Source organism: Carya illinoinensis, chromosome 7, assembly GCF_018687715.1.
Source record: "Carya illinoinensis cultivar Pawnee chromosome 7, C.illinoinensisPawnee_v1, whole genome shotgun sequence".
NCBI classification, from domain to species: domain Eukaryota; kingdom Viridiplantae; phylum Streptophyta; class Magnoliopsida; order Fagales; family Juglandaceae; genus Carya; species Carya illinoinensis.
The window spans coordinates 38518461-38540022 of NC_056758.1; the positions used below are offsets into that span (position 1 = coordinate 38518461).

At 35.3% G+C, this 21562-nt stretch overlaps 3 protein-coding genes across 6 annotated transcripts; 1 reads left to right on the forward strand and 2 right to left on the reverse strand.

Annotated features, from left to right (window-relative positions):
- Positions 1 to 8448: 8448 nt before the first annotated feature.
- On the reverse strand, positions 8449 to 9955 carry LOC122315113. 2 transcript variants are annotated; one of them, XM_043130881.1, is made up of 2 exons: positions 9443 to 9955; positions 8449 to 9157 (listed from the first exon to the last, which is right to left on the reverse strand). In XM_043130881.1, the coding sequence occupies exons 1-2, from the start codon at positions 9587 to 9589 to the stop codon at positions 8696 to 8698; spliced, it is 609 nt and encodes a 202-aa protein (XP_042986815.1). In that variant the 5' UTR covers positions 9590 to 9955; the 3' UTR covers positions 8449 to 8695. The 2 variants fall into 2 exon arrangements, with proteins under 2 accessions (XP_042986815.1, XP_042986814.1); XM_043130880.1 differs by having other exon boundaries at positions 9359 to 9949.
- Positions 9956 to 14438: 4483 nt separating this feature from the next.
- Positions 14439 to 18688, reverse strand: LOC122317170 (sugar transport protein 5). 3 transcript variants are annotated; one of them, XM_043134123.1, is made up of 5 exons: positions 18556 to 18688; positions 17975 to 18142; positions 15973 to 16292; positions 15179 to 15808; positions 14439 to 15090 (listed from the first exon to the last, which is right to left on the reverse strand). In XM_043134123.1, exons 2-5 carry the CDS (start codon positions 18111 to 18113, stop codon positions 14668 to 14670), a joined length of 1512 nt encoding a protein of 503 aa, XP_042990057.1. In that variant the 5' UTR covers positions 18114 to 18142; positions 18556 to 18688; the 3' UTR covers positions 14439 to 14667. The 3 variants fall into 3 exon arrangements, with proteins under 3 accessions (XP_042990057.1, XP_042990056.1, XP_042990055.1); XM_043134122.1 differs by having other exon boundaries at positions 18448 to 18593; XM_043134121.1 differs by lacking the exon at positions 18556 to 18688 and adding an exon at positions 18270 to 18427.
- A 698-nt stretch (positions 18689 to 19386) lies between these two features.
- On the forward strand, positions 19387 to 21559 carry LOC122315064. Its single transcript, XM_043130769.1, has 4 exons — positions 19387 to 19864; positions 19969 to 20007; positions 20818 to 20972; positions 21065 to 21559. Exons 1-4 carry the CDS (start codon positions 19861 to 19863, stop codon positions 21305 to 21307), a joined length of 441 nt encoding a protein of 146 aa, XP_042986703.1. The 5' UTR covers positions 19387 to 19860; the 3' UTR covers positions 21308 to 21559.
- The last annotated feature ends 3 nt before the right edge of the window (positions 21560 to 21562 follow it).

Below are 21562 nucleotides of genomic sequence, written 5' to 3' on the forward strand. Positions count from 1 at the left end.
TTCCATTAAAAGAATATCAAACACTCTCTCTCGGACAGCTTTTAGGAGTTCTTTTGCATGCCCATTTCGAAGCTTTTGTAAGTATTTTATCATAAAATCTCTTTCATATAAGTTGTTCCTTTTTTAGTCTAGTTTACATGGATATTTTATTTTTCCAATTTGAAGATCATTTGGTCAGTCAAATATTATATAAACTATAAAAAGGTCATTCTGAGAGATAAACTGAAGAATATGTTATAGTTTGGAGTTTTTTACCAAGCTAATGGATAGATATTGGTCCGAAATTTTTATGGAGTATTGTTAACATGTATATGTGACTATTGGTTGAGGATTTTTGCATGATTAAAGGTTTTGATGAAATATTTTCTTAAATTTAGAAACTTAGAAACTGGAAGAGGAAAAACAATTTTTGTTTTGAGAAAGTTTAACTCTTTGGTGGTCTAAACCTATTCCAACGACTTTGATAATTTTATTGGAGGATCCTAAGCATCTTATATACATGTTATATTATTATTTTGAAGATATTTGATGTTAGTTTCAAAGATATAAAATTTTATGCAAAGAGATATTCAAATAAGTCAAAGCGTGGATGTTCTTGGCTAAATTTATGTTTTGGTTACTTTTTAACCATGTGATCTTGAATTAGAAGCTTATATATGTTTTAGGACATCTTTTTAAACCATGTGATGGTTTGGTTTGAAGATCACATATTTATAAGTCATAGATCAAAAGGTTGATCAAAACAAGTTGGAAACAAAAATCAATGGAAATAGCATATGGGAATTTCGGCCCTATGGAGTTTTAATAGTTGTGATTAGTTTTAAATTTTTCTAAATTGATATTTGAGTTGAGGATAAACTTTACATGAGGTATGTAAATTTTGGTGACTTTTGGAGTTAGTATGCAAAATCCTTAAGTTATGGGTAAAACGGTTATTTTCCTACATGTAGAGAGTAAAATAGAAATTTTACTCTTTAAGTTAGTATTTTATATATTTCAATTTATTAGTGATTTAATGCTAACTTTTAGAATCACTAATTACAGTTCCTCGTGATCGCGCTTAAAGTTTTATAAGAAACGCGGAAATCGAGGTAAGTTAGCTTTTAACTTACTAGCAGTCTACTGTGTATGTGTGCTAAGTAAATGAACTACAGTGTATGTATGTATATTATCATATATGTCATGCCATGCCAAATTATCACGTAATTGTCTATTATACAGAATTTATTCTGTCATGTATTACTGTACCTTACAAGTACGTCATGCTAAGTATACCATCTATTACATGTATGTCAAGTCATGTAATATTTACTGTTGCAAGTATGTCATGTTAAATATGTTGTCTATTATATGTTATGACATGTTACGAAATGTTTCTATCTCAAGTTGGTCATGTATTTCAAGTTATGTTCAAGTCACGTTATGTTACGTCAGGGCTTCAGTCATTTCGTATTCTAGTCACGTTTCATCTTGATTACTTATGTATGGGGTCACAACAATTGTGACGCATACACTACGTGAGACACAGCAATTGTGACATGTAGAATACATGGGGCCACAACAACTGTAGAGTATGTATTTAAGCAGTTAAAGAATAAGTTTCCGTAGAATACATGGGGCCACAACAACTGTGGAGTATGTATTTACACGTAGAATACATGGGGCCACAACAACTGTGGAGTATGTATTTTTCATGTTAAGTCAAGTTTGTGTAGAATACATGGGGCTACAACAATTGTGGAGTATGTATTTACACGTAGAATATATGGGGCCACAACAACTGTGGAGTATGTATTTTTCATGTTAAGTCAAGTTTCAGAACAAGTTCATGATAAGTCAAGTTTCAAATCACGTTCATGTTAAGTCAAGTTTCAGAACAAGTTCATGATAAGTTAAGTTTCATATCATGTTCATGTTAATTCAAGTTTCAGAGCAAATTCATGCTAAGTCAAGTTTCAGATCAAGTTCATGTCAAGTCAAGTTCAGTTCATGTTTCAATTTAAGTTATATCAATTATGCTATATTGTATGCTAAGTTATGCTTTAATTACTTATGAATTTGATTATACATTTATGCTTTTACTGTCATCCATGCATCATTAGCTTGTGTGGAATGTTTTTTTATTAACTTACTGAGATTTGTAATCAAATCTCACTTTGGTAGTCCCAACTATCATTCCCCCCGAATGGTAGATCTTGTTACAGGACCTGAAGAAGAATCAGGAGCTGATCAACTAGACACAGTTGACTAAGCGACTGTGCGACATCAATGTTAATATAGTAATTAACGTAAATTAGTACTTGTACAATTGAGTTGCATCTCTAGTACTTTTTAGATCATAACCATTTTGGACTAGTGTTATGAACTTACTTGTTCAATGGGTTTTTATGTATGAAGTATGTTTTAGGTATTTGGGATATTTTCAATTTGGTGCATAATATTGCTAAAGAAAAAAATTTATCCACTGCGAATATTGCATATTGTTATATGCATGTTAGGAACATTACATCTTATATGTCATGAACGGGGGCAGGTAACCTTGTGTTGTATGTCTCGACGCTTCAAATGTCCGTCCGATCCCAAACGGAATTTGGGGGCGTCACATATAATAACTCAGGTGTTGACATGAGCTTTATTAGCCAGCACATTGTGGCTTTGTGCTAATCCCGGTTTTATGAGTGTATTTGAGAATAAACTCGATTCTCATAGAGAGCAGCCCCACTCTCACACTCACAGAGGTGAAATCTGTCAAGAGTGCTCCTGTAATTCTTACACCTTACTCATAAGAGCTACAGAATTTCATTAAGAGTTTATTTAAAAACTCGTCCTCCACAACATTACAGGATAAATGCACTCACATCATAGGAATGAGAAATAAAATAAATAGTGCATTTTTTACGACCATCGTATGATTCGTTTTTCCCATTGAACCCATTTCTCAGGATCTCTGGTTCCTAGGTTGGGTATCCTCATACATGGTTCTTGAATTATGGGTTTTAATCTCATTCCCCTCAATGCATTCCAGATCAATTTTTCTTGTCAAAGCTTTCTATAGTGGATCCACTTTAATAACACCATCAATAAAAAAATCTCACAATACTGTGTTTTTCCCTCTAAAGATCTGGATTTACTGTTATAATAACGGTTTTTTACTCTACCAACTGTAGTAGTACTATTGCAACAAATTGATATGGTTGAATCTAATTTTTCCCATAAAAGAATAAATCTCTCAACTAATTTTCTTCTTTATTGAAGCCAAAACAGTTCGATCATAAACACCATATACGTTTTAAACAAATCCAATCAAGATAATAGATGTACCTACACAAATATTAAACCGTTTGGATAAGATGAATCTAAATGCACAAAAACGTATAACACCAAAAAAACAAACAAACAAACGGCTTTATTAAAAAAAAACTTAAAATAAATTGAAGAACGACGTATAAGCCAAAATCCTTTAAAAAAAATGCTAAAAACTTGACAGGCCCCCACTAATTTTTGGATTTAAAAACAAATTTTCTTTTCATATAAAAAAATAATACATATAAAGAGAAACATTCTAAACTTTATTCTCAATACTCAATTTAAACATTCCATCACAAGCATAGCATTTGCCTACAAAAATTCCATTTTTTGTAATCACATATTGATCAGATTCCATAATTTGTTTGAAGCCCGCTTTGTTGAGTAAAAAACTCGATATCAAATTCTTCCTCATGGACAGTGTATAGAGTATATCTTTGAGCATCAATATACGTCCCGAGGTGAATTTCAGCTCAACTTTACCACTCTCAATGACCTTGGTTTTACTTGAATCACCAAGCATGATAGTCTTCTCTTCTTCAAAGGGAGTAAAATTTTTGAACCAATCTTTGTCATAGCAGACATGCCTATTGGTACCAAAATCTGCCCACCACCCTTCAACAGATTCAACCACGTTAATGTCTGTAATCATTACTACAAACGGCTCCTCAATTACATTAACTTGAGGATTATTTTCTCGCTTCCAAAACTTGCAAATTCGAGCAAAATGCACTTTTGCCACAGACAAAACAAGCTTGATTTTGTGAAGGGGGTCCTTGGTTCTTATCATATTGGCTTTGAAAGCCCTTTTGTGAGGTCTACCAAATTTTTTGAAATCTTTTCTTTGTGGCTTCAAATAACTATTTCTCATATTTTGACTCTTGGGCAAGCTATCATTTTCAGAAATTAAATTTACCTTTGTCATGAAATCCTCATTACCATTTTGAAACACCAATGCATCTTGGCTTCTAGCTTCCTCTTCTACACGAATACGCGTGATTAATGTCTCTAAGGAAGTCTCCTTTTGTTTATGGCGCATCGGCTTTTGAAACTCTCTCCACGAAGGTGGTAGCTTGTTGATGATGCCACAAACAATTAGATTGTCTCCAATCTCGATGCCTTCAGATCTAACTTCTACTACAACCATTTGAAAATCCTGAGCTTGCTCTGCGACGGACTTTCCATCAATTATTTGATATCGAAAGAAGCAACTTGCCGCATATTTCTTCACTCCGGTTTCTTCCGTATCATATTTACTCTGTAAAGCTTTCCAAATTTTCTTTGCAGAAGTGTAAGTAGTACTGTAGTAATCATAAAATTGATCAGCAAGACAATTTAAAAGATAGCATCGACAGTTATATTCATATTTGGTATACTTTTCAATCTTTTCTTCGTAAGCTTTCACTTGTACTTCAGTCATGTTTTCGGTGGTGATCTTTCTAGGATTCGTTGCAGTGAGAATATAAGAGACATTCAGAAGGCTTAGATAGAAGAGCACTTTGCACTTCCATCTCTTGAAATTGGCTCCTTTGAAGCGGAAGGGCTTGTTAAGATCTCCAATACTTTCCGTGGATTTTTCAATTATAGGCTCCATGTTTGAATCTCCTTAAAATTGTTGGTGAATTTATATAATAATGTAATAAAAATTACAATAAAGTTAAAATAGAAATGAAGCCAGTTTGGATTGAGGCACGGAAATTTCGCTTTCTTTAAGGAGATTCAAGCTCTCTACGGTGTACAAAGTCTCAAATTCACCGATGCAGCAGAATTCTTCTTAACTTGACTCCTCCAGGATACAACAGTCCAACTGATCGTCGTATAGCCCAAACCAACTCTGCACAAGTGGTTGAGCTCAAAGCTCCACTCAAAGAACACCCCTCTTTTATCTGAAAAATATTCTAAAACAAAATATCTACATACTTCCCCTACATGAAAGAAGGACACACCACACTAGGACGAACACATATCCCCGACGAACACCCACGTTCATCAAAATTTAAACAAAAACTTAATTTATTGCATTTGATAACGTGTAGTGTAGTAAAGAGCCATAAAAGAAAAGGTTAACTAACAGTTGTTCATTTTAGAAAGGTTCAGCTGGGCTATTGAATGAAAAGATAAAAAACAATAATGTTTTTCAATGGAAGGACAATTGAAAGAAAGAAATAAAGACTGAATTAAGGAAATTAAGTAACGGTAATAACCTCTTAAACAAAAACGTTACTCATAAATATTATTTACTAAAAAAAAAACCAACACCTTTTAATTCAAACTATTTTATTATTATTTACAAATTAATAATTTTATTAATATTCACAAATTTCTCATCTCATCTCATGTCTCTAAACATCTTATTTTATCTTTATTGTAGAAAAGAGGCAGAGTTTTTTGCAGACGGTGTTTCACTACTCTTTTCTAATTATTTTATAATATTACATTAAATAGGTGATATTTTAGAATTTACTTTTAATGAAATAGTATATTTTTGTTTGTATTGACTATTGTAAAATATTTATAAATTTATTATTATTCGTTTATAAAAAAATAAAAAGACCGTTTATCATTATTTAATCATCACCACTGTATCATCCGATTAATATAATATCAAATGATTGAGAAGCTAATTATTGTCAATTATTTATTTTCATCATGTTAATGCCAAAAAAATGACACAACAGACCAAGGAGAAGGATCTATCCTTGGCCCCATTGAGGTTGTGTTGGTCTGGATTAGTGTTGTGTGGGTCCTCTGATTGATCTAATACGGTTATACGGTGTCAATATGTATATCCATAGTAGTGAACAGTAAATAAATATTGTATGGGCCCTTGACTGATCTAGTACAGCTGTACGTGATTCAACAATTGGCATACATCCACGAGGTTTGAGAATGAGAAGGTTCACTATAATAAACTTGATTTACAGATAGTCTCTTATGGTCTTTCATCCTCCCTGTTCCCAACTCCATCGCTCAAACTTATGTATGGAGGTTCTAGAAGTCTTTTTTGAACAACCTGGCCAAAAGTCCTCTCGAAGTCGTAAGTCCATTTTTTTTTATCTCCTGCTTTCTCTTGCTTTATATCACATCACTCATCTCTTTACATTCATTCCCCTCTTTTCTTCCTGACATCTTGACATCATACCTTGCCCTTCCCTTACTTATCCCTCACTCTCTCTGTTTTTTGATCCTATAATGATGACTATTTGATAGGCTAGACTTTGAGAATCATTTTACCCCCGTGATATTTTACCCCCTAATACATCGTTTAAAAAGATAATTAGAAGGTAGTTAAGACTCGAAAGGATGATAAATATCATTTTCGTTTTATTTTATGATAGTGATGTTGATTAATCCTTATATCAATTTTAAAAATACAATAATAAATTTGTTAGTTGATGAATAATTTGATGGTATGCTGACGCAGTATATATGGTATTTTCTTGGCCAAAAAACTTGTAGTAAATTATTAGATATTATATATAACCTATCAATAAGAATCCAATTAAATTATTAGGCATCTCAGGGTTATATACTGTGAAATGATATTAAAAAAACCAACCAGCTTGTTGTGACGAGCGGTTACAATTGTATGCACCCACGACAATTATTGATTTCTCTTATAATCCAAGTAAATAAGCAGCTACGTTGAATCGAGTTTTGTTATTCATTATTTTCATATTATACTTATTTTTATTTTTTTAAATTAATTGAGTTATTTAATTCATCATAATCCATATATCACATATTTTATAAGAGAAAAAAATAAAATATTATATAGTAATTATATATATATATAATGTGTTATATATAAGGAAGATAAGTAAAAATTTTCATTACAAAAAAGCGTTCCGCTTTCGATATTTAACAGGGAAAAATATAGTTGCAAGTATAATTGTGTACTAATCTGTGCACCAATGTGATGTGATTGGTCAAAAAGTAAATTTTATTGAAAACAGTGTTAATTTAAATTTTAAATATGAATAAATCAGTATTGATATACAGATTAATGCACGACTATATTTGTATATAGCAAAACTCATTTAACATACGCTTGCGAACAAGGACAAACCCAAAACCGCTCTAAATCCCAAATATGTACCCTCAAATTATCATAATTCGTCATCGGCAGAGAAGCCCTCGGATTGAGGATCAAATCCCTTTCCCGTTGCTAGTAATTTCATATATGTTTGTAAAGCCCAGTTGAAGTGTTCTCGCTCAAATGGGTCCCCAAGAATCCGAAACTACCGAACTCGGCGGTGGAGCACCCCAGTCGTCTGCGTCTTTTCTCGTGCTTTGCGTATTTATATGATATTTGAAATTGGACACTGATTTTATTAGAACGTTCGCGAGTGCGTAACTGTTTGTTTGACTGCTTAGAAGAAAATGGGAAAGGATTAACGAGAAGCAGCTGGTGTACGTTGTGGGTAGACTTGAGTCGACGGTTTATATAATATGCTTCCTGAACCGACCGGGATCGATCTTGAAATTAAGGCCCCGTTTGGTTACAACCAAACAAGGCATAAATGGACCATTTAGGGTTCAGTTCTCTATTTTTTGGTTGATTCATTTTCCCGTAAGATGATTAAATATCTTGGACATTGATCTCTATTTGGCATCCGAGAAAATTTTCAAAAATTAAACTGAAAATTCATCTGATAAATTACCTCGCGGTGATCATCATGTATAGCCTTAATGGTCATGTGTAAACTTAATGAGGTGATCAGTTAGAATTAATGAGCTACACTGATCATCTTCTGATCCGATGTCGTCAAAATATTTTGCTCTAAAAGAAAGCATGCAGCAGCCATGCTACACCTGCAGGCCGTGCCGTATTTCCAACTTATAAGAGGAAACATAAGCATGGCCCACAATTTAATTGTTACTTCGATTTGATAAATAAATTAAGCCATAGATTTATATGGGTTGCATATATATAGGAAACATGGAATTAATTATATACTACATGATCTTCATGGTTCGGATTCTCATGCAGGATATTTGGAACGTGTGTGCACGTACGTCGTATCTGGGGCTGGATAATGTATTCTCATCCTGGAGGAGTTACTCTACTTCAGGCATTTATCGACGTAAATATAGAGTACTGTCGACAACGGAATTTGGCGATTCTTCGACAAACTCAGGAAGAGAAAGCTAGCACTTGTATATTGACACTGTTTACATATTAATTAGTTAAACTCTCTCTCTCTCTCTCTCTGATCTCTGATCTTCTCTCAGAGCAGACATTTCTTTCCAATAGATCAGGTGCCTCCCTACCAAGATAATTTTCTTTTAAAGATGGATTTGAAGGCCTAACATACGTGGTTTGGTGCAGATAAGTACGTACCAAACCTTAAGAAGACAAATTAAACATAGTTTAATTTGTTTTGTACTAGCAAAAGAGGGTACACCTTCTCTTGAATAGGGTTGGAGTGCCCTGGTCTGGTGGGTGAATGAATTTGCAGTTAGGACAAGAAGGAGAGGACTTGCACAGCATGACTAACATGTGACATTGCGTGCAGACAGTTGCTACCATCTCGTGCTGATCATCCCCAATATCGAATGCCAACCACGATGGAGTACTACGCGCGGAGCCTCCCAAGCCTTTATTCTCTACTTGTGCGTTGGATTCCATTAACTGATGATGATCAGTAGTACTCGAACCAAGTGCGGGCCTCTTGATCAAATTGTCGTCGTTCGCTTGGCTCTTTCTGAGCGACTCGTAGGGTAGGGTCAACTGGAGCTCCAAGCTCATATTCTCGTCTGGACTGGCTGGCTCTGGCTCTGGGCTTCTCCTTGGATCCCTAGACGTCCTCTTATGGGTCCTCGTGTTGTAAAAGTGTATCTGACCTGACTGCATATATATGTGAAGAATGGCGAAATAAAAGTTAACCCGGATCGTACGTAAATTATTATTGTAATTTACGTGAATTAAGTACCTATATGTGAAGTAAGGAAGTTTTAATTAATATCGTAAGGATCGAGTATAAGTCTTCCAATATTGTAAATTGAAAGATCAATAACGTGGCGTGTATGTATATATATAGGGTAATACCTGGATATCTAGGCATCGTTGCCACTCTAGAGGTAATGGAGTCTCGAGGTGTAGCTCGATATCAAGTATGGAATTCGTGCTTACCCGTTTTGATCGTTTCTCGAAAAATTGTTCTTCTTGGGAACCTTCCAAAGTTAACTTTCTCTTCTTCGATAAGTTCTCAAACTCTTGGATCGACTTCCTTCCGTTAGGAGAAAGGGCTGGTTGCAAGGAAACCATAGCTAGCTTCATTAATCCAAAGCTCTCTCTCTCTCTCTCTCTCTCACACACACACACACACAAACACAAAGAGTAGTGGTGATGGAACGGTGAAAATATTTTGCTGGTTATATAGGCTGAGTTGAAGTATAAACTGGAAGAGAGATAAATGGATGGAAGGGTTGGGCCGCCTACCTATGCATGACGTGCCTCCAAGTTGGCTCAGCTTCGTCAATTACTCGGGCAGCTCCAAGCCTGCTCTTAAATTCTAGGATGTGAAAGCCTAACCAACTTTGAACGAGATCAGGTTACTACCCCTCTGATCTCTCGATTGGTCAAATTCCCAACCTCTTCCTGATCTTACTAAACTGCCACCACCTGATTTTGATGCCACCCAAAACTTGCTGATATATATATATATATATATTACAGTGAATTCGGAGGTATGAGATCAGATTCCAAATGAATGGAATGGTAAAGTTAAAAGCCGAAAGCCAAAAAATCCGAAAGGCCGATTTTTGGTTTAATGAGAGGCGGTGCGGAGGGGATGGAAGAGGTAGATCAGGTAGAGGTAGAGGTGCGGAAGGTTCATTAAATGTGATGACTCTGTAGACAGTTGAAGGAAGTAAGGCTTTGAATGCTATATGGATTCTTTAATGTAGACAATAACTCCGACTTCCACAATTTGGCACTCTTGGAAAACAACTAATGAACTTTAAAGCAGAACTACACCCATGGACTGTCTTTATTATTATTCACTCCATTACTCAGCAGTAAAAGGAAAATTCTATATAACCCCCTAATGTTATATTTTCATTTTATTACATAAAATATAATATATTTATCACTATTAAATAATCATCATTTAAATTATGATAAATATATGATATCTTACGTACTGAGAAGAAAGTAAAATAGTAATGTGGTGTACAACATTATTCCGATAAAAAGCTCTCAACAATCAATGTACACTCTCGCCCAATTAACCTACCTTTTTCTTAAAAAAAAAAAATGAAAATTGGAACCTACAATCTTATTAATAACATATCAAGAACTGTAACATGTAGTAATTAGGCATATATTTTTTGTTCTTACCTCTAGCTAACACATTCTATCATTCTGTAGTATGTACGCATCAAACGTAATGATTATATCATGTATATATATATATTTTTTCTCTCTTTTGTTTATTTATATATATATATATATATATATATAAAATGATACCTCTGTGAAGTTAATAGAACTCACGACCTCGTCCTCTTCTTTATAATAAGATAGTAAATGCATGCATGGTGGTTAAATTATAAACCAACCGATTCCCCATATTTAAAAATAAGTTTTAAATACAAAGTTCCAAGTGATGAATTAATTATGCATATACTGGATCGATCCCGCGAGGTTATTCTAAAATCTGGATAAGGACGACTTTTACAAGAAAAAAAGACATAATTAATAATTGTTATTTTTCCCTTTTATTTATCATCTTCTTGGCAGCCATCAAACCATGCGCACGTTTTGCCAACTAAAATAGTAGTACCATTTCATATTTCACAACATTAGCCGTGATAAAGGCCGGTATGAGCCAAATTTCAGCAAATATATATTGGGGAATGATCGATCGATGCTAATTAATTTAAAATTTTAAAAATGTAAAAGAGGAAAATTAAGAGAAATTAAAAAATATTGGAAAACAAGCTAGGGACCCAAGCCATTAAAGGCTTTGAGAAGGAGAGACAGAGGGTTCACTACAAGTATAGGTCCACCTGCCTTCAGTAACTCATCTTGAATTCACTTTAATGCAGAATTCAAGGATGACCATTTCTCATCACCTGTTTCCTCCTGTTTAATGCTCCCAACCCACCTCTCCTTCCCTTCATTTATGCTTCTCTCTCTCTCTCTCTCAAAAACTAGTTTTCATTCATGGCCTCAAAGTTTCAACCACTCCTCCCGTATATATGGCAATTAATTATAAAATTATAAAATATATATATATACACTACAAATTATGGATACAAATGAAATCATCAATAGAAGAAGTGCATGAAAAAAATGTGGGAAAAGTTCGTTGATGAGCCGACAATTTGGTAGCTGGATGAATAATTACACATGACTCATGAATTGGACCATCCTATTGGAGAAACTCTACTGTCATTTTAATTGATCTAGATCAGTAATGAATCTAGATCGGCATAATTCTGATCTTCAGCCTAGCTAGCCTTAGAATTTCCACTGTATATATGATGTATTATATTAGTGGGCCGAGCTTCATTTGGTGAGGGTCCATTTGAACATATAACACGTTTGGGCAATGGCACGACGAGTGAATTATATATAGAAAGTCTTTTAAGTCTAAGATTATATGATAGTCACAAAACCGCGACTCCTGTATGAGGTGGTAGGACCAACTTTGGAACATCCGCTAGCTGTTGATCACGATCATCATCTAAACGAAAGAATGAATGAATGCGCGCAATGATTCAATTACTTATATTAGGAAAGTAGTTGTGTTGGATGGTGGTCCAATTTCGGTGCGTAAGATCTATTATGGGGTCCTACGTCGTCGTACCTCACTGAGCAAACTATATATATAGAGAGCAGTACGTAGTGGCCGAGAGAGCTGGTTTCGTGGATACTGCTGATAGTCATACTCGGTTGGTGGTGCCAGTTTATTAGGTAGGCCGGTTGCCGACCCAGATTGGAGATGATCAGGACGTATATTTCATAAGTACTCTACCTACGTGGCCCTCGTTTTTATACATTTAAAACTGCATGCATATATGCTAGCTAGCTGCAGTCCTCGATCATTGACTGTGTGGATAAGCTGGACATGAGGCACTCGGATCTTTAAATTTTATGCATATTGCATATAAATGTTTGAGTCCGCACTTTTGTATGTATATGCTAGCTAATGTGCAAATTGATGTATTTTCACAAAATTTATTGCATTTGGATCTAGAATCCAATCTGTATCACTTTAATTAATTTCAATATTCACCTTAAAGAACATCTATCCATTGAAGATCAGCCCCATTTATTCATACATATTACTTAATAAAATGCTACTTGGTAGCTCCCACAGGAAGTTATTGCTGAGATTTTTTATTTATCTATTTTTTATTATTATTATTTACTTAATAATTAAGTAAGTGCTTTTTTAATAATATTGTAAATTTTTTTATTTAAAAAAATATATATTCAAAAATACATGTAAAAAAATGAAAAAAAAAACTACACAAAATGAACTAGCGGGAGATTCCAACTCTGTAGAGCCACCCTTATTTAACATGGAAGGCTCCATCAAATCTTCATGATCAGGCTCCTAAAAAAGAAAAAACAAATCATTATAACGCACCATAATGCGTTTGACTTAAAAGCTCTAAAAACAGATCATAAGGTGGATCCTATCATATAATAATATTTTTATTATATGCTAGCATGCTTGGAAAAATAAAATTATATTTAGCTCAGAAACTGTAGCCGATTATAACCGACTCCAGACTAGATCCTCAAAAGGCTGACCCAAATAAGACCGTTCGTTCTCCCCTGATCTCTGGCCCAACAATGAGCTATGGGCCAGTCTCATTTGTTTTCCATTAACAAATCTGAGATTCTAAGTTGGCTGGCAAGCATCATCAATGCAAACCATTTAATTAGTTGAACTTTGGGCCATATGGGGAGCCCAATATATTTCAAATATATTTTTCCAACGAGTTGTTTCTTTTCAACTTTGGGCCCCTATAAGAATTAGTTAGCTCTATAAAATCTTTTTTTTTTTTTCAAATTTTTTTTGAAAGGAAACTTTATTGACCCTTGCATCAGAGATAGTTAAGGAACTTTTGCCAAAACATGGGCAACAACATTTGTACCCTTTTAACATTGGCTAACATCCCACTTAGCAAAATTCCTTAGTTTTTCCCTGGCTTCACTCGCATACATACCTGCACTGGTTCAAGAATTCTCTGCATTTTTAATGGCCTTAATGATCTAAAGAGAATCATCCTCTAGAATCAAATTTCTGAGACCCAACTCTAAGGCAAAAATTGTTGCTTGAAGTGCCCCATACGATTCAACCAGTAAAAGATCTGGGAATAAACTTTTATTCCCTCTCAGAGTAGCTATAACCTTCCCTTCACAATCTCGAGCAATAACTCTTATGCCAATCTTGCACGGAGTCTTGTCTACAGCAGCATCCTAGTTTAATTGATAGGTGTTCAAAGGTGGTGGTTCCTAACTAACTGTTGTACTCCTCCTTGGGCCTGTGGTACTGGTTTTCTAGGATTTGTTGCAAATACCTCACCACTTTGTTGGGATGTTTAAATTTTGCATTGAAAATGAACTCATTCATTCTCAGCCAAATTCTCCTAGCAACCACTGCTACTTTCTGCATCACTTCAAGATCCAATGTAATCTACATTGCCTCTATCAGCTCAAAAAAAAAAAAAAATCCTACGAGGGAAATGACTCTTTTGGATCCTCTTAGAACACTTTCCCCCTACATCTTTTGTTGATTCAAAGTCCCAAATTGCAAGTACTAGTGTAACACTGTTTCTTCTGCTTGAAGCATATAGGACACTTGTGGATGCTCCACTATAAAATCTTGAATTTGAGTTATTGGAGTGCGAGAAATCAATAGATACTATGCCTTGAGATTTTTGCAAAAGCTTGATCAACAGAGGGAAGATAAATTACTCAGAATAGGGTGCCTAAAACCAAGAGCCTAAAATTCCCTCTAAACAAACAAATTAAACCAAAAAAAAAAAAAAGGCAATCCAACTATTTTTTTTATGGAACTATTTATTCTAAATTTTATCAGTTTTAATCATACAAACTAATATGACATAATTTAAATAAATTTTTAAGTAAATCACTAAAATAAAAATCACCTAAAACATGACACATTAGCTGATTAGAAACGACATCATTCAAAATGAAGAACAACATTTATCTATTAAAAAAAAAAAGTAAAAATAATCCATCATACATATGTTCTCACAGAATTGTATGTTGCCAAGCAACATTGGTGTATTCGTAAATGCCAAGCTAGGATTTCTGCACCCAGCAAAGCAGCAACAGAGACCCAAATTTTTAAATAGCATTTGCGGCGTGACCTAAGGCTGCCTCCGCACAAAGCGGCGCCAATACCAGTGCTGCTCCCACACTTCATACATCGAATCTAAATGTATTCCTTTTGTCTCCGGCAAGAAAAGTGCAACAAAAATAGTCATAGCCGCGATCCAGCCGGCATAAAACAGGAAAGTGCCATATTTGAAGTGGCACAGCATGGATAAAAATGTTTGAGATAGCACAAACGTGGTTCCGAAGTTCACAGCAACGCTAATGCTTTGTCCTGTGGGCCGGATTTTCATTGGAAATATTTCGCTCGGAATGAGCCAGCTCAGAGGACCCCATGACCACCCAAAACCGGCAGCGTAGGTGCACATTAGAACCAGTACCAATATAGCGTAGCCCTTTGAGATATGCTTCGTGCCCGAAACACCTGTTGTAGCTGCTAGCACAGCAGCCACGGCGACCTTTCACAAAATATGGACCACTTCAATGATACTATCTAGAAAGAAAAGGATAATCAGGTGAGATAAGTAAGGCGAATTTGACTCATACCTGGCACAAAAACATTTGAATCCCACCCACCAAGAACAGAAATCTTCGGCCATACCGATCAACGACGAACGTGGACACAAGGATTGAGCACAAGTTGACCAGCCCGAGTATAATGGCTGCTATTAAGGCAGAGTCGCTACCAAAACCCACCGATTGGAAAAGAACTGGTGCATAGAACGCAATAATATTGATCCCAGTCACCTGCTGAAAAAATGGTATCGCAATCGACATTACAAGGTGTGGTCGGTATTGCCTGTCGAATATAGTGAAAAATGGCTCCCTTTTAGCCGCTTTAGAAACTTCACTCGACTTGATGAGATCAGCCAGTTCAGCTTCCACTTCTGCATCAGTACCTCGAACTTTGACAAGGGATTGCTTAGCTTGCGTGAGCTTGCCTCGTTCCACGAGGCTACTGGGCGTGTCTGTGATAATAAGTGCCCCTACTGTCATAATAGCAGCGGGTACCATGGCAAGGCCGAGGGAGAGACGCCACCCCCAGCTGTGCTTGGCAGTGCCGTAGTTTATACAGTTGGCTGTAACCACCCCAATACCGATAAAGAATTGGAAACCTGTGTTGAATGCACCTCGCCATTTGGGTGGTGCCACCTCCGAGAGGTACACCGGAGTTGCCTTTGTGGTGGCATCAGAAGAAATGACAATTTTGTGAAGACCATAGAAAAATGTAACAGAGAAGAAATGGCACCCCTCGCTAGCTAGCCCTCACCTCGCTTACAATTGGGTTACAATTCTACAAGGTGCAAAACAACACAGAAATAACTACATGCATTACTTACCTGGTTTGTGAAACCAACCCCGAAACCTAGCAAGATACGGCCCAAGATGAGCATGGCAATATTGGCCGCCCCGCCATTGATGGCAGCACCGGTAAGAAAGGTGCAGCCACCAAGCACCATGGTATTTTTGCGGCCAATTGCTGCTGTGAGTCGGCTGGCTACAAGGGACGATGCCAGCCCTGCTATGTAGAGTGAAGATGTGAATGATGTTAAAACCTGGCTATCAAACACGCAATATATGTTTGTCTTGGCTCCTGCTGCCTTTCTCAGTATTGATGGGAAGAATTTTCTCAAAAATGGTACCATTGTTGTTACGCCTCCTGAAAAGTCAATTAATGAAAGTGGCAGGAAAATCGTTAGTTGTGATTAAAACAAGAATCTAAGAGTGGGATCTATTATAAGCCTAATTTCATGCAAGCAAATTTTCACAATTTAGGCCAACCAAGTAACTAACAAAAGTATCCTTATATGCTTGCTGGTGTTCATAGATTTATTTTGTCTTGGAAATTTCTGCCTACGGAAAGTTGAAAAGGCAGAGACTTTTGAGATATGTTGTGTTTTAGGTATGTGTTCAAATTCATCCTGCAGGATTAGGCTCTTACATCAAGTAGAAACTTTGATCCTTTTGATGTTTACGCAGAAGGGTATGATGGGTTATCGTTTTGTAATGAAATTTCTCAAAAAAAGAAAAAGAGAGAAAATAAAGGAAATTTTTTTTTTTAAAAAAAAAATGAAAGATTAAAAGGATCATTATCAACAGGATAAAAAATTGTATTTCGTTCACTTTTAAAAAAAAAAATATATCTCTTCTCATTTAATTATTATAATTTTTTTAAAATTTTAAATAAAATAAAATAAATAATTTAACTTTTTCAAATCTTAAAATAAAAATAATATTAAAAAATATATTCTAATAATATTTTATCCAATTTTTAATTTTTAACTCAATTCTTCTCCTATACAAAAAGATATGGAAACGTATTTAGAAGCATTTTGTAATGTATAATATCCTATACAATTAGCGGCATGCACAATGACATAATGTTATGTTATCGTTCTTTCAACAAAGCGAAACGAATGGAACAGATGAATCGATACGAGAAAACTAACGTTTTGTCCGTACCAAGGTTTATCATTCCCAGGTAAGGAACAGGAAATACTCTGGCTATGTCGGATTTTATTGGGACTTTCGTCATTTTCTGGATTAGACAAGTAAATTCCCCTGTTTTGGAAGCTATCGAGTATGCTTTCATAAATTCAGCAGCCCTCTTTATTTTTTTTATCAATAAATGATTTGTACAGTCGATAAATATAGTCGGTATATAGTTATTTTAAAAAAAATAAATTAATATAAGACTTATATAAAAAAAATTATTTTTATAATTTTTTTTTATTCATTCTGTACAACTATGAAAAAAAAAATTTTATAATTTTTTTATTTATTCCGTACAGCCGACTGCATGCCGACTGTATTTACCGACTGCATCTAGCAAAGCCCTAATAGAAAACCAGCATAACAAATTATTAGTACCCCACCAGCAGCCCTCTTTTGTTTTCACAGCCGATTTATCTTTCTCGTTTAATTATTATAATTTTTTTAATTATTATATAAAATAAAATAAATAATTTTAATTTTTTCAAATCTTAAAATAAAAAATATATATTCTATATTAAATTTAGATAAAGAGGATTTTAAATTCATCTCATCTTATCATTATAGAAAATGTAATTTTTTTAAAAAATTTTACAAATCAGTCACTATTCACATCACACATCTCACATTTATAACTTTTCATAAAATGTAAAAATGTTTTTTTATAAAAATATAAATTATAAATAGTGACTTATCAGAAGAATTATTCCTTTTACCGAAAACAAATGGCTAAAAACCTCGCATCTAAGCATATCCATTTCGGAACAGCACTTTCATGCAATAGAAACAGAGCCCCCACCACCATACTTGAAAGCGTTAAACTAAACTGAAATCGTGAGTCAGACATACCTGAAATTCCGATGTCATATCCGAATATAAGGCCACTGGAAGCAGCAACGATGCATGTGATTACCACTGAAGCTGTTATCTTGCCTTGGAATCCGGTACCCGTGCCCGGTCCGTCCACGGCGAAAGCTCCCACGGCCATTTTGTTTCTTATTTTCCTTCCTCCTCCTCCTGAGACCCAAATATATAGAAATTGAATCAAAAGAGACAAGGAAGTGGAGCGTTCCCTGGTCGAAAGCACCAATTTAAAGCAAAATAAACTATTGGGGTTGCGTCTCCTTGCAATAGACAAACATACAAAAAGCCTGTTTCCTTCAGTTCCACCCAAACGGTAAATATCGTAACGGAAAAGAAAGAAATACAATTAAATCAGATATTTCCCCAAAACTTGGATAAAAAATGTTAATATTTGTGGGCTACCGCTACTTAAGCTAGTGATTGGAGGGAATAGAGAGTCAGAACCATATTTTTCTTACTTTAAGCGTTAAAAGTCTTTCGTCTTTGTTGTGAAAAAAGTTGTACTATCTCTTCCCTGTTTGCAATTATTGATGAATAAATTATTCTCAAAAGCGAAAAGTCTTCACCCCTAGTGACCAAATTAGAATCTCAAAGGCATCGACGACCCAAGAGCGCCCGATATGCTGCACATTTGATGGACGATAGGCAGCTGGAAGACTGGTAGTTGGTCATGAGGACAAAAGGTGCACACCTTCTTCACCTTACCAGTTTTCAGGTGGGTAGTGAGCCCTCTCATAAGGCTATTATCTACCAAGTGCATGTTAGGAAGGAGCTAAATGTCTCAGCATGAAAGATGATACATTGACAGTTGACAATCCTCTTTGATTGAATAGAGATATTATTATTTTTTGTTTAAATAAATTAAAATTTTAAAAATGGGTCTAAAAGATTGTCAAGTAGACTACGGAATTAGCTGTCCTGTATTGAGGTGTAGTACTGGAGGCCTTGATTTGAAATCTAAATTTACGCTAATTTTTTTTTTTTATATCTGTCTTGCCGTAGGTGCAAGCCTGTCATCATGATGTTTTAACCATACGAATTTCTGAATCTCATTCAACAAGAAGAATAGGGAGCCCTTGGATACAGAGATCTCGCCAAAAAGGGTCACTTTACGAAAAGAAACATCAACTTTTTCAAAAGAACTTGTCGGGAAAAAAAAAAAAAAAGCTAACGCCCAAGGCTTGCTGCTCTAATTGACTGTCGGCTAAATTTTTTTTATTTAATAATTATAAAAATCATTTTAAATATATAAATATTTTTTATTTTTTAAATATATTAAATTTATATAATAAAAAAAAAACAAAGTTTAAAAGTATCTAATGATAATAATAAGCGGTACTACTCCACTGCCTTAGTAGCCCCGCTTAAAAAAGAAAGCGTTCAATTTATGTATGAATAAATCCACTCAGCAGCCACTGTTCGGTGCACACAATGCACACATGACGTGTAGACCGGACCGGGTTCACTAACGCGACAGAACCGGATCCCTCATTTCGAATCCCTAATTCCCATTCTGCACTCATTTCCCCCCTTCCCTCATTTCATTCCCCCCCCCCCCACTCCTCCCGAGCGTAGAAAGGACTGAGGGTGCCGAGGACCCTCAGCCCTCACGGTTTCATCTCTCTCTCTCACACTCTCTCTCTCTCTCCTCGGTTCATGGTCGTCTTCCTCTGCATAGGTTATCATTGTGGTCTTCTAATCGGCATCTATTTCTCTCTCTGTCTTGCAGAAACCCTAGAGTCCGGTCACTCCGATTGAAGCTTTGTTCCTGGTGGCTTCTCTTCAACGTTTTCCCTCCGTGCACTGCTACTGTTTTTCTCCATCACACACTCTCTATTTCGATTTGGGTTGAGAAAACATTGTTGACCGAAATGGGTAAGTAAATATATTTATTATTGATTTTGTATAGATAGCTTCCTTGTTGATCTGCATTATGAGTTAAAATCCATTGTAATAACAATATATATTTGTGTACATAGGGAGGAAACCCCACTTGATCCGGTCCAACGCTAGTCCAGGTTACTTTTTCCTAATTTATTTGCTTTACAGTGCTAAGTGGTAATCTTAAAAAATGGTACAAAACAAAGGGAGCTAGGTAAAAATTATTGAATCTTGTTATGTAATGTTTGGTTGCCATTTACTTATTTGTGTGCTGATTTTTACTCTTTGGTTTTATGAATTTTAGGCTATTTTAGGGGTTGTTCAAATGATTTTGTCTTTGAGTTCATATGATACACCTTATGTAGGCGTCATGCTCATTTGTAATACTCTTCATATGAAATGTATACACATCGTTGGGGCATCTCGTTTGGTCGAAGAGCATTTGTATACCACTGACTGCTTATTATTTCCATTTAATATATGGTTATTATATACACATCCTGCTTATATACCACAATGGGGCTTTTAAAAAAGGCAAAGTGAGAAATAATATGGACTTGTGGGATTTCAACAGTTTATTGGCTTACTTATGTCATATGGAAGGGCAGATTTTGGTCCCGGTTGTTGGCCTTGGATTTTTACAAGTTTTCATGTGAGTGCTAAAAGAAAAAGTCTATTTACATCTCCAATTACATTTTTACTTATATACTCTTGCCTTGAGCTGGTAATGACCATGGTCTAGAGAAGTTTGAACCTTAAAACTAAAGACCAAACCTATTACCACGTAAGCCATAGTCCTATGGTTTCTTGTGGAATTTGTACAGTTTATTGGCTTTGTTGAGTCATATGGAAAGGCAGATTTTGGTCACTAAGTTGGGTGGTTATTAATTCCAGCATGTTAATAGGTTTTTTATTTTATGTCTTTGAATTTGTATTTGGTTTTTCAGAATCATGCATGGCACCATCCGAATCATCATCTATAGTTAATGATTTTGTGATGGAGTCACCAACTTGTTGGTGTGGTTTAAAAACACCACTAAAAACATCCCACACCAAAAAAAATCCCGGAAGGAGGTTTTTTGCATGCCCAAATTATAATACGGTAATACCCCAAAAATATTAATTTTTTGTTAGTTTTTTACCCGCAAGGCGGTATTTTAATCATGTTAATTAGGAGTTTGCCACTGTGTGCAGGGAGATGCTCGGTGTGAATTTTTCGTTTGGTTGGATATACTAACTCTACTAGAGGAGAATTTTCGTGTCAGAGAGAATAAGGCTTCTTGTTGCTGGGAGGACGTATTACAGCGCGACTATGACGTTAGGAAAAGGGAAGAAAAAGTCCGAGACGCTGTGAAGAATCTGAAAAAACAGAAACAAAAGTTACTAATGATGTACTGGGTTTTGACATTTGTAGTTGTCTTTGCTTGGTTTGGATAAATACCATGTAGCTTGTAAGTTAATTTTGGAGCTGTCTGGGTGTAGTTTTTTTTTTTTTTTTGTGACAGCTTGTTAACCCCATGTTGGGGATATAGTCATTGTAATTTCTTGTTGACCATTCTGTGTAATTATTAACAGTGGCAGCTATTTAAGTAGTTGACAGATTATGTACTAGCTAGCTAGTCATTTCTTGTAGTTGACTGAAGTAAAACAATGTAAATACGCAGGTTATATATTTCCAGTGCTTCTCTCTAT

Bases quoted from the DNA above. Each gene is read 5' to 3' on its own strand.
- LOC122317170 (XM_043134123.1), bottom strand. From the start codon at position 18,113: ATGGCCGTGGGAGCTTTCGCCGTGGACGGACCGGGCACGGGTACCGGA. The intron at 15,809-15,972 runs GTAAGTAATGCA...GCCACCACAAAG, and splicing joins GGGTTGGTTTCACAAACCAG to GCAACTCCGGTGTACCTCTC. The intron at 15,091-15,178 runs GTATGAGTCAAA...ATTTTGTGAAAG, and splicing joins TTCAAATGTTTTTGTGCCAG to GTCGCCGTGGCTGCTGTGCT.
- LOC122315113 (XM_043130880.1), bottom strand. From the start codon at position 9,589: ATGAAGCTAGCTATGGTTTCCTTGCAACCAGCCCTTTCTCCTAACGGA. The intron at 9,158-9,358 runs GTATTACCCTAT...ATATATATGCAG, and splicing joins AACGATGCCTAGATATCCAG to TCAGGTCAGATACACTTTTA.
- LOC122315064 (XM_043130769.1), top strand. The intron at 20,008-20,817 runs GTTACTTTTTCC...TTGGTTTTTCAG, and splicing joins CCGGTCCAACGCTAGTCCAG to AATCATGCATGGCACCATCC. The intron at 20,973-21,064 runs GTAATACCCCAA...CACTGTGTGCAG, and splicing joins CATGCCCAAATTATAATACG to GGAGATGCTCGGTGTGAATT.